Source organism: Excalfactoria chinensis, chromosome 17 (assembly GCF_039878825.1).
Source record: "Excalfactoria chinensis isolate bCotChi1 chromosome 17, bCotChi1.hap2, whole genome shotgun sequence".
Lineage (NCBI taxonomy): Eukaryota > Metazoa > Chordata > Aves > Galliformes > Phasianidae > Excalfactoria > Excalfactoria chinensis.
In genome coordinates, this window is record NC_092841.1 from 6766456 (window position 1) to 6781574 (window position 15119).

Here is a 15119-nt window from a genome sequence, read left to right on the forward strand (position 1 = left end):
CTCCCATAGATGCCATCATGATGAACGCAGGTTGTGGGGATGCCTGGGTTTCTCAGGTGACTTACACACAGAAATGGATGAGGAATTAATTTCCTCCCGAGAACAAGATGAGAAATGAACTGGTGTTCCATCACGCTTCGTTCCTCTGCCTTTTATTAAGATAGTCTCTCCAACTAATAAAAGGGTACCATCAACTCTAATGCTATTTAATAAGACCTGCAGTAGGTTCTCTGCTTTCATTTCCAGCTGGAAACCTCACCAGGGCATCTGTACTTTATGTTTAAAATCAGATTACCTCTATAAAAATTGCCTTCATAAAAGAATACCGAGTACTGGGCAGTATAAGTACATAATAAGACACAAGCCTTAACACAAACATTGACTGCTGCTATATCAAATTGCTTGAAAAGAGGTTGATCATTAAATTCCTAATTCTGATTTGTTCAAATTCTTATGCAAATACATAGCATTTGAGGGCTGGGTTTTTTTACATGCACGCAGATGGTGATCTATGAACAACGACTGTTTCTTTTCCATACTATGCATTTACTGTTTTTTCGCGGTAAAGAAAATCTAATGACTGAAATGGCAAATACTCATTTGCTACAGGGGTTGGCTTTTATGAAAGGCACTGCCCTCTGTGCAATCAGCACAGCAACCCTGCAGGTTTGGGGAATGCCAGAGAACACAGAAGGTATCGGTGAGGTAAAACATGCCATTCTTATTTGGGTTATTAAAAATGCCTCCCACACGCGAGCAAATTATTCGGGATCACTTTATGGGGAGTTCACATAACAGCTGGTCAACTCTCCTGAACACTCACTTGTCTTCCTTTTAAAATGAGCTGCAGAATGTTATGAGATTAATGCTAACAAAGAAAGACACTGTTAATGACCTAGGCAACACACAGAGTGTGTGTGGAGGAGTCATTCAAGGAAACAACTGGTGAGTGTCCGGCAATTTGCAGCAGCTCCCCATTTCCCCTCTCCAGCTTCCTTGGGCAGAGGCTGCTCAGCCAGGTCTCCATGGCAAGCAGCACGACGGGACATTAAAACACAGTGCCATAGGGTAGCTCAGCATCAGACATTCATAAATCATTTGAAATACGTACAGCAGGGAGTGCAGAACTCCTGGGGAGGTGATAGCTGGAGCCCGCTCTGTGCTCCCAGCCTCCAGAAATCATGGCCAGATTTCCTCTTTTAAATCACAGAAGCATCACAGAAGAATAAAACCACATTTTCTCTATTCTGTCAGCTCTGAAAAATACACTTTGGAACCTGGGAGCTCTGGGCTGTGAGTATATGCAAGTGTTTTAATAACACTGATGTAACGGTGGGGTGCGATGGCTGACAGCATCGTGGCACCCTGCCCTCAGCAGCACCTGCAGCTCACTGCTGCTGGGAGGGCAGCTGCTGTCAGACCCAGCTCCTGGGATCCTAACAGCGTGGTGGCTTTGTATGTGTCACTGCACCAGATGGGGTTATTTTCTCACAGAGGTTGTTGTTTGCTCGCTATAAAAATAATTCAAAAATAAAATAAAGATCAAAACAGAGATTCAGCCACCTGCAAAACTGCTCAGAGGGAACCCAGGTTACATAGTGAGCTGGTAAGTAAGTGTAAGGGTGACAAAACTTGTAAAACACACCAGGGAGGGGAAATTTCAATGCGAAACAACAGAGATTAAGAGCAGCAGAAACAGCTTTACAACGCCTAAAAGCAAAATCCCAATACTCCATTCTATGGAAGGGTCACAAATTCAGTCATGTCAGGAAAAAAGCAATTAAGAGAGTTCCTATGACAAGCTGATTTACAGCAATTGCAATAACGTATTAACATCCAAAGCCAGCTCTCAAGGTAGCAGGTATAAAATGAAGTGCTGATATTTAAGAACTGCCACATAAATGAGCACTGAAAATGGCACTGGGGAGGTGGTGAGATTTTGTCAGAGGATATCGATAACAAACCTCCCACTCCTAGTCTGTAGCACTCATGCAGAAAGGACTGCCTGTCCACCTTTAGGCATCCACAGCAAGGATCTGAAGTGCACTGGAAGTACACATGGAGGCACACCAGCATTAAATATATTGATGTGTAGGACTGAACCAGTTCCAGGATCAGTTGAATTCAAAATGTGCACGAGTGCTCTGATATTTTAGATGATCTGACTGAACCACTGGCCAGCTCCATCTGGCCTCTTTCCTAGCACTCAATAGGGAGAAAAAAAAACCACAACAACATTATTTACCCTACTTTATTGGGAAAATAGTCAGTAAAAGTGCACGTACTGTGGGCCTTTTTGGAAAGAAAAGCCACAGCAACACCCTCTCAGCTGTTACACTAAAGCAATCACCACTTGCTATGCACCAAGCAATGACTTTCCCCAAGGCACAGACCTCTCTGTTGCCGTTCAGCACACGGCACCCTCCTTCCTCCCAGTAAGGAAGCAGAGCTGCCCACAGAAGGAATTGCAAGATGCCCACCGGAGTGCCACGTCTGCATCGAACAGCATGACTGTTCTGCAGGCAGTTAAGGCTGGCTACAGGAACACGAGCTCAGCAGGAACCAATTAACAGCCAAAACAGGATGCAGAGCAGAGATATTAAGGAATTCAGCTGAAGGAGTTCAACACCTACAGAGACATTCTTTTGAAGAAGAATCTGGTGAAGGCTCAAACCCAAGAGCAGTTCCTATACATCCTGGACATTAAATCCACCCCCTTCCTGAACCTAAAGGCAGCTCCGGGATCTGCAGATGTTTTGTCAGTAAACATTTCAGAAGAGATGCTGTACAAGGAGATACACTGAGTTAGAAATTTGGGGTTAGCAGCGTTCATGAACTAACTGAAAGCCGCTAATTTGTTTTGCAGTTGAACGTGCACAGAAGCCTCGGCTTGTCCGGCCAAAGCATATTTAAGTATCATTTATTTAAAAATAAGTAAACAAATACAAAGTGTACTTTCAGGGAATTTCATTTAGATTTAAAGAAATTTTTGGAAACCCCGGAAATGCCAACTCTAAGAATGGAACGCAGAGAACATAGCTTCAACCATATGAACATAACACAGAGAACATAGCCCCAATCATAAGAACCAAACAGCACCTTAATGAGCTTATTACAAGAAGGTTGTCATAAACATTGTTCTTGTTGTCCAGAAACCTTCTTCAGTTTTGGGTGGATGTATTTGATCTACAAGCACACAAATAAAAACATTCGCCAAGTGCGCTCACAACAAAAAGTGAAAGCACCTTTCTCCTAATGACAGCATCCTGGCCAAATTCACCTCTCCTACACCACAGGAAGCTATCTGAAAAGTGAGCTACAATTAAGTACCACTTGGGATCCATTCTAATCCTTGCTAACTGAATTTGATCATGCCTCTCCCTTTCAGTGCTTTTTACAAGGTTTGACAGAAGAATCTGGAGGTATTCAGATGCAGAGATAACAAAAGCATGAATGAATTGTGACAGAAGGGAAGTTCAATGCTTCTGTGAGCTGTGAAAATCCAATGTGATGGCCTGATTTCCTTTATGCTCCTACAAGGGGTATGGTACCTTTTGTGATTCATTCCCCAAATAAGAAGTGCGGAGGTAGAAAGAACATCCTTCTGGTGTAGAAAAGAACCATTCAATTGGAAGGGACCTACAGATATTATCAATCTGACCGCCTGACCACTCCAGGGCTAAGCAAAAGTTGAGCTCTGAGTGTTTCAATAAGCAATGCGGACGCAATGGAACAATGCTCAACATCCAGAGATTGCCAAAAACCACATCAAGAAGTAAAGGCAGAAAAGCAAACGCTCTGGGAAACCTCCTACTTTGTCCTGCCATCACTTTGCCCTTGAATCTGCAACACTGAACAGGCCGTGACAACAACAGTGTCCTGAGTTCCTGCTTCAGTGTGTGGACTTTGTGAATTCAGCTGCTCACAAAACCAATTTCCACGATGTATTTGTGTACACGTAATAAGCATAACGGTGTGTTAAGATGGATTGCTGAAGGAGCAGTGCTGGTCACTTGCCACGAGATGCTAGCTCATCCCTTACTTTGTTTTTGACAACTACAGCATGTCTTTCACATTTCCTGGAAGAGAATTCTGAGTCAAAAGAAATTCTACTTTCATCTTGACTTTAGATTAAACAGACTTGGTTTGACCTAATTTCCTTACATCAACTGCATCTAATTCCTACTCTGAGTTCTCCCTCTGAATAAATACTTTGCATCCCGATCAGCAAAGAACAGCTTTGTGTTATTTGTGTCCAACAGAAAGGAAAAACCAGCAGTAAAGTTCACTACCAGCTTTGAACTTGAGATATCTGAGCCAATTATCAGTTGAACCTCAGTTAAACAGAAAGCACGCAAAGAACAAACAAATAAATGTAAATACGAATTCTTAAGTGGATCCTGAGTGATAAAATCTGATCTCTGTTAATGAAACAAGGAAGTTCTGCTCGAAGTAAGCAGCATATCTATGTAGGGGGACAAAATGGTCCTTCAAAATACATTTTCTGTATGTTTTTCTGCAGTTTCAACTGGGAATGAGACAGGGTATGTGGGTGAGAGAGAGCAAAGACTACTGATAAGCCCTGGGAGAAGCACTCCCAAGGAAAAGGACCGCTGCCCTCTCCTTCCTTCCTTTCTCTCCCTTCTCCCTATCTTGCTAACCTTAACCTCACAGAATATGATCTTCTTATTATTAGTATTTTATAGTACACTGAGAGTAATATTTGGGATTGAGTCCAAGTTCCTTTGTTTACTAAATACTCTGAAATACAGGAAATCCCTCCTTAGCTGATGCAAGTTTAGAGCACTTATCATGTTCTGAAGATGATGGCTAGCTTCCTAAATGGTCAGCTATCCCACCATGCTGCTTCCTACACGGAGAATCGACATGACAGCGATTTTCTAATGAACATTCCTGATTTTTTTAAAGCAATTATTGCATCTTTACATTTTCACTTTATCTTTTTTAAGCACGAGGATTCTTCAGAATGCCAGCGAATGTAGCACTTCTTGATTCAAAATGTATCTGGATCCAAGAAGCCAGTGAATGAAATCCTCATGCTTCCAAAAGGAAACATTCTGCCATGGGCTTCAGTGCCCAAAGACATTGACCAAAGCACATCAGCTCACAGCGCATACAACACCTTCAAAAATCCTGCAGCATTTCAACAGGAGTCATTTACCTGTTACTTCCAGTTTGTCACCAGTGACTTCAGCCTTCAGATAAATCCTTCCCCTTTTCTCAGTGTGATCCATGCCACAGAGGCTCGGGACGTTTATCACGCATTGCTTATGCACATTCATATCACAGGCTGTGGATACAGAAGCGTTTCAGACAGCTGTGAGAAACTAATAATACGATTCCACGGCAAACACTGAGCAGCGCAAAGTTAAGATTACTATGTCTAATTGCTGGCAATGTTTGCAGATTACAGCCAAATGTTTTCTGACTGACCAACATGGCTACTTTCCATCCTGCAATACATTCTGTGGACAGTGAATGAAACACCGAAGAAAATAATCCACTTCAGACACTTAAATATATTAATGAAGTGCAAGAAAAAAAGTAAAAACAGAATGAAGACTTGCTGGGAATATGCCTGAGAAAACAGATCACTTCTGCCAGCAGCAGCCATGAAGGTATTTAGGTTTAAGTCAATCATTAGAATTTGGTGCAGTAGACTTCCAAGACGAATGAAACACAAGGGAAATACTGGATCTTGGCAGCCACGTAAACTGAAATGTCAGTATTCAACTGTGTGTTCATCCACCCACTTCTGAAACAGGTTTCCTCAAAAGCAACAGCAAATGCACTCCTCTCATATCAGAGTCTTTCGCAGCAACAGAAGTGGTTTTCATTAGATTATTATTGTTCAACTGAAATATCCACTTGAAATACAACAGTCCTATAAATAGCTGACATTTGAAATGGTATTTTCCGCTGAAAAGAAGAAGTTGTTATGAGGTGTTTCCATGTGCTTTTAAAAATACCATTTGGTAAAGAAGCAAAACTGAAAACTTACTGTCACACTTCATCCCTTGGTGTAGGAGCCCATAAAGAAGGGACCCACAGTGGTCGCAGAAGGTTGGGCTCCCATAGGTGTGGATCTTAAATTTATGCTTGCTCCTGGGGTCCTACAGGACAAACAAAAAGATACATGAGTCATATGAAATAAGATTGGAATATCTTTAATGTACCACTGGAAATCCTCCAACTCTACCAAACAATACATACCAGCATGTGTCTTATTCATAATCCTTACAAGACTGTTGATATATTGGCCACAGTTTTAGTGCTCAGCTCATATACTTCTTTTGCTTTGGTTTTGTCAGATAGAATATGTCAGTTTAGTGAGCTGAGGCTTGTTCCTATGATTCATCTACACTAAAACTGCCATTTACTGACTGCACCTAAACATAAAACACAATGACGGCATTCCTCCTGTGGCTGGACTGTCATTTATCATCTGTTTATTTACAATCTATCATCGCTGCTCTTCAATGACGACACAAAATACGGCAGAAGAGAAGCAGCAGTTTGTTAAGGGGCTAATCTGAAATGCAGTAAAATGACTGTAAAACAAGGGTGTTTAAGATGGGATCATCTCGAAATGCTGCAAATTTATCACTTGCATTACTGCAAATGAAAGAGAACAAATTCTAACTTGGCACATAGTAAATATTTTACAGAGACTGCTATTCCTGTCTGATTTTCCAGCAGAGAAATTTATAGTGAGGACATTTTAAGGCCACCGGCAGCTTGGAAATGGTTTCTAATTTAGGGCTAGTGAAATGGAATGCACCCAAATCCCTTAAAAACAAACACTGCAGATAGATCCAAATCCATCTGCCGTCCCTCCAAGGAAAGAGGTCCCCTTCAGAGAACTGACAGTGTGTATTTGGACATCCTTCAGGACTGCCTCCAGCCCCACCTATATGGCTTGACGCAAATTTGGGAAGCACAGTTTAGCTCTGCATTTCAGTCAAAGCTGTTGCAGCACAACATTCATCAGATCTGGGGAGAGCTGCAGCTCTTCTTCATTGAAAAAAAATACAACCAAGTTTGTAATCAATCTTTGCAAACATTCTTTTTCCCTTCAGATTTTCACAGCCCCATGCATTGGCAAGGAATGGAAGTGATGCAAGACCATGTCTTTCACGCATCAAAACATCCCAACAAATACAACTGCAAAATGAGGACACAGAGAGTTTTCTTCTGCTTACAGTTTTAATTGGTACTAATACAGCTCTGTAGTAGAAAAGAACCATTAAATAGTCATCAAAACCAAACTAAACTAGCAACTTGCCAAGAAAAGCTTTCAGGATGAATCAAAAGAAAGTACACATTATACAAGATGGAAAAGTTGCCAACTCTTCCCTCAGAAACATAAGGCTCCTCTGCTATGAGAAATTCGGGAACTCCCAGCAGCAATTTTATTGAACACATTGAACATATGACTATGAAAAGGCAAAATCTTGCCTTCGTAATGTAGTAGCGTGATACTTTATGAAGGTTTTTTGTTTGCTTGCCTTGGTAAGCACTTCTGTGTCGTTCTTTTCAGCACTGATTCTAAGCTTTAACATGAATCTATAAGCAGTAGCTGTCACTGCACACATAGAATACAGCTGTTATCCAGGTGATCAGTACGGACCTTCCATCAAGGATCCAAACTGACAGTGGATTTCAATAGCTCTGCTTATTACACAGCCTGAGATATGAAATGCAAACTGTTAACAACCACACTGATGTTGTAAACACAGGCAACCTACATGGAGTACCAAACATCCAATTATTCTTCGGCAAGCAAGTCCGAGAAGGAACACACAAAGCTGAGAGGTGCCTATGCACCCAGCCCAGATGATAATGCACTCACATTGTTCCCTGTACCAACATGGGCTTCTCATGTCCACAGATCACACTTCAATTGCAAGTCATACTAGTAATAATAATTATTTTGACACCACCACTTAATTGCTTATATTATTAGCTGCAATTATCACTTGTTAATTGCTAATACAGTGCAACACTTCCAAATATTAAATATGCATTCAGTGCACAATTGAGGACATAACACTGCTTTTTGTCAGTGCTGCTCAGCAAAGGTAAACCACTGAGTCAGAGGTAAGATCCTGCAGATTTCTTTTTCAAATATCTCCTTTTAATCAATGTAAACTTTAAATAATTCCCAAAGTGCTGCTGGCATTCATATTTCATAGTAAACATGGGGAGCCAAGCCAGGATATGACAGATGAACTGCCAAATAATGGCTGCTATTTGCAAGAAATTGAACTTTGCACTAAACTTGGCGTAGCTTAATTGTGAATCTCCAGTGGGAAATCCCACTTCTGTTTCCAAAATCCATCAAAATTAAGAAAGTGGCAATTGGAAAAGCATTACCACCACATTCGCTAAGCCGTGATGAATGACAGGTTATATTAAAATTGCTGTTACTCTCACGCTGGAAAGTGAATTTTTTGCTTTTCTTAGGGCAATTCCAACTTTCTGTAAGGAGAACTGGGTGCAATGTATTATAATTAAATTGCAAAGGATTGGCCTCAAAGCTAAGACACGCTCCTGGAGAGGCAGGCACCCATGGCAATGTGCTGTATGCAGAGGGGTACCTCGAGAAAGGAACCCCAAAATTCAAGCAGCAACTCAAGAATTGGTCTGTGCCCCAGTATGTGTGCAGAAGTGCCTTTCCCAGACCCCTCCAGCCCTGCCCCAGCTCACAGCTGCTGCTCCAGCTCCAGCAGAGGGAAGCAGAATTGCACAGCCATGTATTACTGCGCTGCCCTCCTGCAGCATTGCCACCACTTCCTTGGCCGTTTTTCTGCATCAAAGATGGGAGTGGGAAATAATTGAAAGTGCACAACTAACTGGCTGCAAATGTCAAACTGTGCTTCGGCACACTGCAAAACAGCTTATGAGCACGATAGTGACAAATTCCTTTGCAAATCTCTCTTTTGATCAGCATTTTATTCCCACTGATAGCATACCGAACTCACTGTAATTTTGCTGGCACTAAATCACTGCTTTGCTTTTCAGTATAAAACATAGAAAAAGCCTCATGTGAGGCTACAGCCATTGGGCATTTTATAGACAAAGCAGCACAGTATTATGACTTACTGAAGTCCTTTCATAGTAGGGGACTCCCAAGTTTTGCTGTGTCACCAGAGCTATGTCTTCAAGACCAACTCCGATGCTGATTGTGTGGCTCTCTGCTGCTACACCTCTACTGTCATAGCTGAGCATCTTCTGGGTGACATAGATTTTTCAGAAGGAGTTTGAATCAACATCACATAGACTAAAGAAGATAAAATCCTGAATGTCAGTGGCACAAATGGAGGCTCTACGTGGTTCAATTGCTACCAAGGACAGAAGAGGAGAAGTATTAAGGATATGCCCTGGAAGCACAGGCTGCTCTACCCACAGTGATCTCAGACATCTCCTACAGGAGCAGGAACACCAAATCCTGCATCCTCCCTCATCCCCCCAGGAAGCAACACTGCTCCAAGGGGCTGAGCCCACCCCAATCTGCACCACTCATGTTTCACTTAAAAGAGCTCCAAGTTCCCCAAGCGATTTCCAAGTTAATAAAACATATTTGAGAAGAAGCCAGTGTGTTTCCTCTGAATGGAAACAAATCCCACGCTCATCCCACACCATCCTCAGGCAAACTTGTGTTTCGTTTGAGGTTTTCAGACTCCAGTTTTCAGACTGTTACTGAAGACCACTTTTACTTCTTATTAATAGGAAAAGATTACAGAAGGTGGGATAAAAAGGAAAACTGTATTCAGTTAATACTGACAGTTACTAACCAACAACTTCCATCCCCATACTGGTATAGAAGAAAGCTTCCCCACAGTTCAAATATGACTGAAAGGCAGATTTTTCAGTGCTCTCTTGGAATTCACACTAAATTATTACTTCTAATTAAAAGAAACAAGTGGTCATCAAAGCAGCTGACTTTGATGGCTGCCTTTTGTTCCTTATTCTTCTGGCATGGAAATGTTTTAGGATGGACTAGAGCTGCTGGTGATCTGGACTCGGAGTACTGGAAAGACAGTGGCACAGCTACATATGCCTCAAAAGTAATCTGTTATTTATTCACGTTATTCCTGTGCTCACTATTGGACACACACCTTTTGAAACACCAGGTACACCTTCACACATTGATCACTTCTCACAAAGTACGGTTTCACGTTGATCAGACAGGGGAAGGAATTCTAACAAATTCCTTTGCTGAAGTGTTTAGTATTAGAATTACCAATGCAGCTTCTGTGCCTTCCAATGGCGCTGAGATGCAGTTAGGTGGAGTGCCTCATTAATGTGATAAAGGACTTACCACAAAGCAGGGATGTTGATGTCATTTGACTGTGGGACATCAGGTTGCATGCCAACTACATTAATGCATTTATGTACAATATCTTCTCGTTGGGTTTTAACAATTTCAGTATCTGCCAACTTGCTCATCCCGGAGATGATACGATTTACATTTTTTTCCCCCAATATCCTCGTCTGGAGCTCACATTATCCTCCTTTCACTAATTTAAACAGAAAATGAAATGAGATAAAGGCTGAAAACCAACCCAACCTGAAATCCGTTGGTTTCTCTGTAAAAGCAGTGACCCCGAGAGCAGAGGTATCTGGTCAAACAGCTCAACATCTGCTGTAGCTTGCACGCTATTCATGCAGGCAAGCAGAACACATTTATCCAAGAAATAACCAGAATTAAGGCAGGAGAGTGGGAGCGACTCCAAGCACATTTTTTCAGAAGCCATCACAGATGTCCACATCTTTTTTGCTCTGTTAAGACTCCAAAAACTGGCTTAGAAGTCTTTATTCAGCTGCTAAACCCTTTGAGCTGCTCTGATACATATGGCACCGACTCGGTTTGCTTTTCCCACACTTCCTCCTAGTGCAGAATTCAGTTTTCCCCTATAAGCTGAATGGTGCCAGCAGAGCCCACCACCCCTTGCCTGTCCTCACCAAACCCCACCTTCCTACAGAAGACACTGGCTCCCCCCTTCCCAGCTCTCAGTGCTCCCAAGGCATTTCCATGTCTGGATGCATTGCTGCAGGGCAGGAAGGTTTACTACACACTTCTATCAGCTCATGGCCAAGATCTTAAATGTGAAGCTACCAACTTCTGTGCTGGAGGAGAGTATTTCCTGAATAGGGAAAGCGAAATCCAAGGAGCAATGTGTCATCTTCAGTGTTCTCCAGAGACACAAATGCCATTAACAATGGAGGGGTCTGACCCAGACACACGTTGGTTCCAAACTTACAGCTGGATGTGGAGATGTCGCTCCCATACCTCACCCCATCCCAGTAGGGACTGAGGCATGGAGTCCCTGAATGGTCTTTTGAATTGTATAACCACTGAAACGCTATTTATTTATGCCTTGAACAGATGTTTTTCCATATGTCTAAATAACCCTTCTTCAGAAAAGCCATTCAAGCACATTAAACTTAGTAGACCAAGGAATATAGAGACATTAGACTTGTTGGTATTTATGGAGCATGTGATATGTTTTCTATAGCAAAGTCAGAACGTTCTCCTTCGAAAAAGTCAGTAGTCCCAGCTAAAGCAAAAACCTATGAAGGCTGACTGTACAAATGCTCTGACACAGCTTTTGTCCTCAGTCCTGCCCTTGCAGTGGCACACAGCATTTACACCCAGCACTGTAGCAGTTACCATGTATCTGTGGATGTAAAAATTCAGAAAACAATACTAAAACTGTAAAAAAAAAGTTATCAGCATACAATAAACCAGGAAAAAAAGAGCGAGATTTTTAGCACAGCCTCTTGATTCCCAGCTATCCAGCTGCATTACTCGCGATTTAGAACTCAAACTCAGGGTTAGGACTTGAGTAAGAAAATGCTTCATTGTGACCACGGACAAAGCCCAGTTGGATGAAAACCAGGAGCTGACACAAACCTGCAGTCCCATGGGCTGTGTTTGGCCTTTGTGTGGCTTGCTAACCAAGTCCAGTAAGGCAGCAGGGCTGTGATTAGTGGAGCAGTGAGCTGTTGGCAGCCCAGCAGCACCAGGGGAGGGCCTGCAGCATGCAGCAATGCTCCGTGATATCACCTATAAATATTTAATATCTGGCAATTAACTCGGCGCTGTTCAAAGTAGAAGGAAATGATGGAGATGCACAAAGACCTCCCCAAAGCTTTTAGGAACGCTGCAGCATCTCCTTCTAGCTGCATCTTTTGAGTTTGCCCATCCTGAGAGCGTTCCACAGACATCGCTTAGAGAAAGCAGCACTCCTCCTGCTCCTTCTCTAATGAAGGTGTTTTTCTAAAGGCTGCTGGTGCCGGAGGAGCTCCCCGGATCTCACACTATTGCTTCCAAAGCAGCTGAGTGCTTCCAAAGAAGGAAGGCGAGCTCGGCTTGCTGCTTCTTATTTCTCAGACATCACTTGTGAGGAACAACATTCCTCCGTGAGGCCTCGGGCTGAAGGCTGCATAGCTCTGTGAAGCACTGCAGTGAGTGGGGATGTCACCAGATGCACTGTAACCTCCCATGAATGGGTAACATAGGCACAAACTAAGGAGAAACTTCCACAGATGTGTTGCACACACATCCTAGCAGCTCTACCCCTTCTGCTCCTTACATTCCAACAAGCAAAGCCCTTCTGCACACTTCTCCCTTTACTTCTGTTTGGCATTTGACCCCCCAGCCAGTGCAAATTAACCACATCCTAAGTTCTGCCACACAGCGCTTGTGAAGTTCATTGCCTTGAGTGCTGTGGGGTCAATTTTGTACAGCAAACGTGGATTCAAGAGCATCAGACAAAAAGTGAAGAGGGAGAAATGAATAAATAACTTTCTCTTAAGTGAGGGAAAGCTCTTCCATGCTGGCTGTCCTGTTTCACAGCACTCAGGCCAAACGCAGCAGGAAGCCCTTGCAATGAGCACCTGGGCAGTGCCCTCTGCAGATGGAGACAGCCCTGGGAATGGAGCTCTGTGCACTGACGCCATCGCTGAGGGAGGAGAAGATTTAGCAGGATGTTAAATCACCTTCCTTGAAGGCCTTACGGTGCCACGTTCGGTCAGGGGTTACATAAAGCACATCTATGGCAATTGCCTGGCATGTAGGAGAGCAGAATAATTGTATTTTCCCTAATCTGCAAGTAATGTCATGTTTGAAAAGAGTCGGGAAAGAAACCATCCTTCCTCCGTAATCCCAGTTTGCGGATCAGCAGAGGCTTTCTGCGGTGCTGCTTGCTAAGCCTTCATAAGGCTGCGTGGAAAACAATTATTAAAATTAATCCCAAGCCCAAATGGAATTGCACAGTATTAATCCTGCTAAAAATAAAAACGTAACGTGATAAACATGTAAGAGACTGACACGAGGAACAAGGAAAGGAAACAAAGTGTCTTAGAAAACCAACGGGGCTCGCACTGGTCAAGTGGTGGAACTGCAGGAACACATGAAAAAGGAACTTTTCTGTAGGATGTGCATGCATCCTTTTGTAGTGCCCATCCTGGAGGCAATGCACACATCTGCAGCCTATCAGGAAGAACCTGAAGGAAATTCAAGAGTGTTTTCTTTCTTCTGTTTCGTTTTTTAAACTGAAGATGAAACAAAATATAAAAGAATGTGGGGGGAAAACAACCCTTCAGTAGCAGAATGCCTCCATTGTGGAACCCAGGAAAACATCAGTGCAAAACAGGGATGTATTCCCAAACTGGGCAGCCCACAGAACCCCTCCCACAGAACAAACAGGAGGAGGCATTCATTCACTGCCTCCAGATGAACATTTAAAGGACACAAATGGTTTCAAATAAAACCATTATAATGTGCATAATAGCTATTAGATTCCAATATAATGCAATTAGCATGAAGTCGGTTGAAGCTGTAACATAAATGCTGTCGTAGCAGTTCATAATGAGAAATTCATAAGCGGAGAAGTATGTCTCATGCACTGCTCTTCAATGGCAGTTTGGTTTTGGAAAAAAAAATAAATAAATTGAAGAATTTCAGATTCATGCTAAATGCTTTATCTAGTTAAAGAAATAAAGATGTACTGAATCCAGTAGACACAGTGTTCTCCTGCATTGCCTAATGAGTGCAATCTCTGCACGACAAAACTACAATAACGATGCAAAATGTCCTCTGGCCACAGAGATGTAAGACAGCTCAGTCATGCAGGAAATCTGCATGAAGGGGAAGGGACAGGACCCGGGAAGGCATAGGGCTAAGCATGAAGCAGCTCCTGTAGTCCTGATTAGACCTGGGGCATCTCCACAAACTCATGGTTGATGATGGAGATGAGCAAATAAAAAATGGGTTGGGACAAAGAAGTGTGAACCACAGTTCAACCACACACGAATCGTGGCCTTGCAGCTGTTTGGCCCCAGGAACGACACTAAAGTCCAGCTCCACACTGAGCACGAGCTGTTTGGCCATCCTCTGCAAACCAGTTGTGGACAACTGCAAAGCTGCTCTTCAGAGATCTGCTGATTCAAAGAAGTCATCCAACAATTTGTGCCAGAATGCTGTTGTTCAGAAGTTAAGGCTAAGACAGACAAGTCGCAAAGGAGCTGACATTCGTAAGAAGTTAGTTTTGATTTATCCAGCACCGGGGTTACCAGCCACAACCTGCACTGTGCACGTCACCATCCCTGCCCAGCAGCCAGCAATCCCACTACTGCATGTGTGCAGGCAAGACACAGAGGTACGGCCCGCTCTAATGCATCATCCTGTGCTGCAAGCAATGCAAAATGAAGCTTGCCCTCCAACTGGGAAAGCTGCTTCTGCTCCTAAGCCAATTGCCTTATTGATATCCAGGCCCTCAGACACTGCTCTCTCCCCAGCCAGCATGCAAGGCTGCAATGGGCTTCATCATAAATTAACGAACGTGCCCTTGGGTTATTATGAGCAAAGCAAAACAGGAATAGACGAAGCACAAAAAAAAAAGCAGCAGAATTGATCACGGCTGATTGAACTTGGCTGAGAAATCCATGACAGTGCGTTATTTAAGAAAATGTGAATTGAAAAACACAATTGGAAAACACTTCAGTTTCAAACAAAAATGAAGTTTCACCACAATTGTCAGATGGAAGAAGGTTCCATGCAGTAAAACAACACACGGGGTTAGAAGATA

The 15119-nt window shown here is 42.8% G+C and overlaps 1 protein-coding gene across 1 annotated transcript in view; it reads right to left on the reverse strand.

The window, feature by feature from the left end:
- PRKCA (protein kinase C alpha) overlaps window positions 1-15119 on the reverse strand; it is a 107493-nt gene that overhangs the window by 34589 nt on the left and 57785 nt on the right. Inside the window, exons 4-5 of the mRNA XM_072351643.1 lie at window positions 6023-6134; window positions 5183-5311 (exon numbers count right to left, since the gene is read on the reverse strand). Coding sequence (XP_072207744.1) covers window positions 5183-5311; window positions 6023-6134 — 241 coding nt within the window. The remainder of the gene's footprint in view (window positions 1-5182; window positions 5312-6022; window positions 6135-15119) is intronic.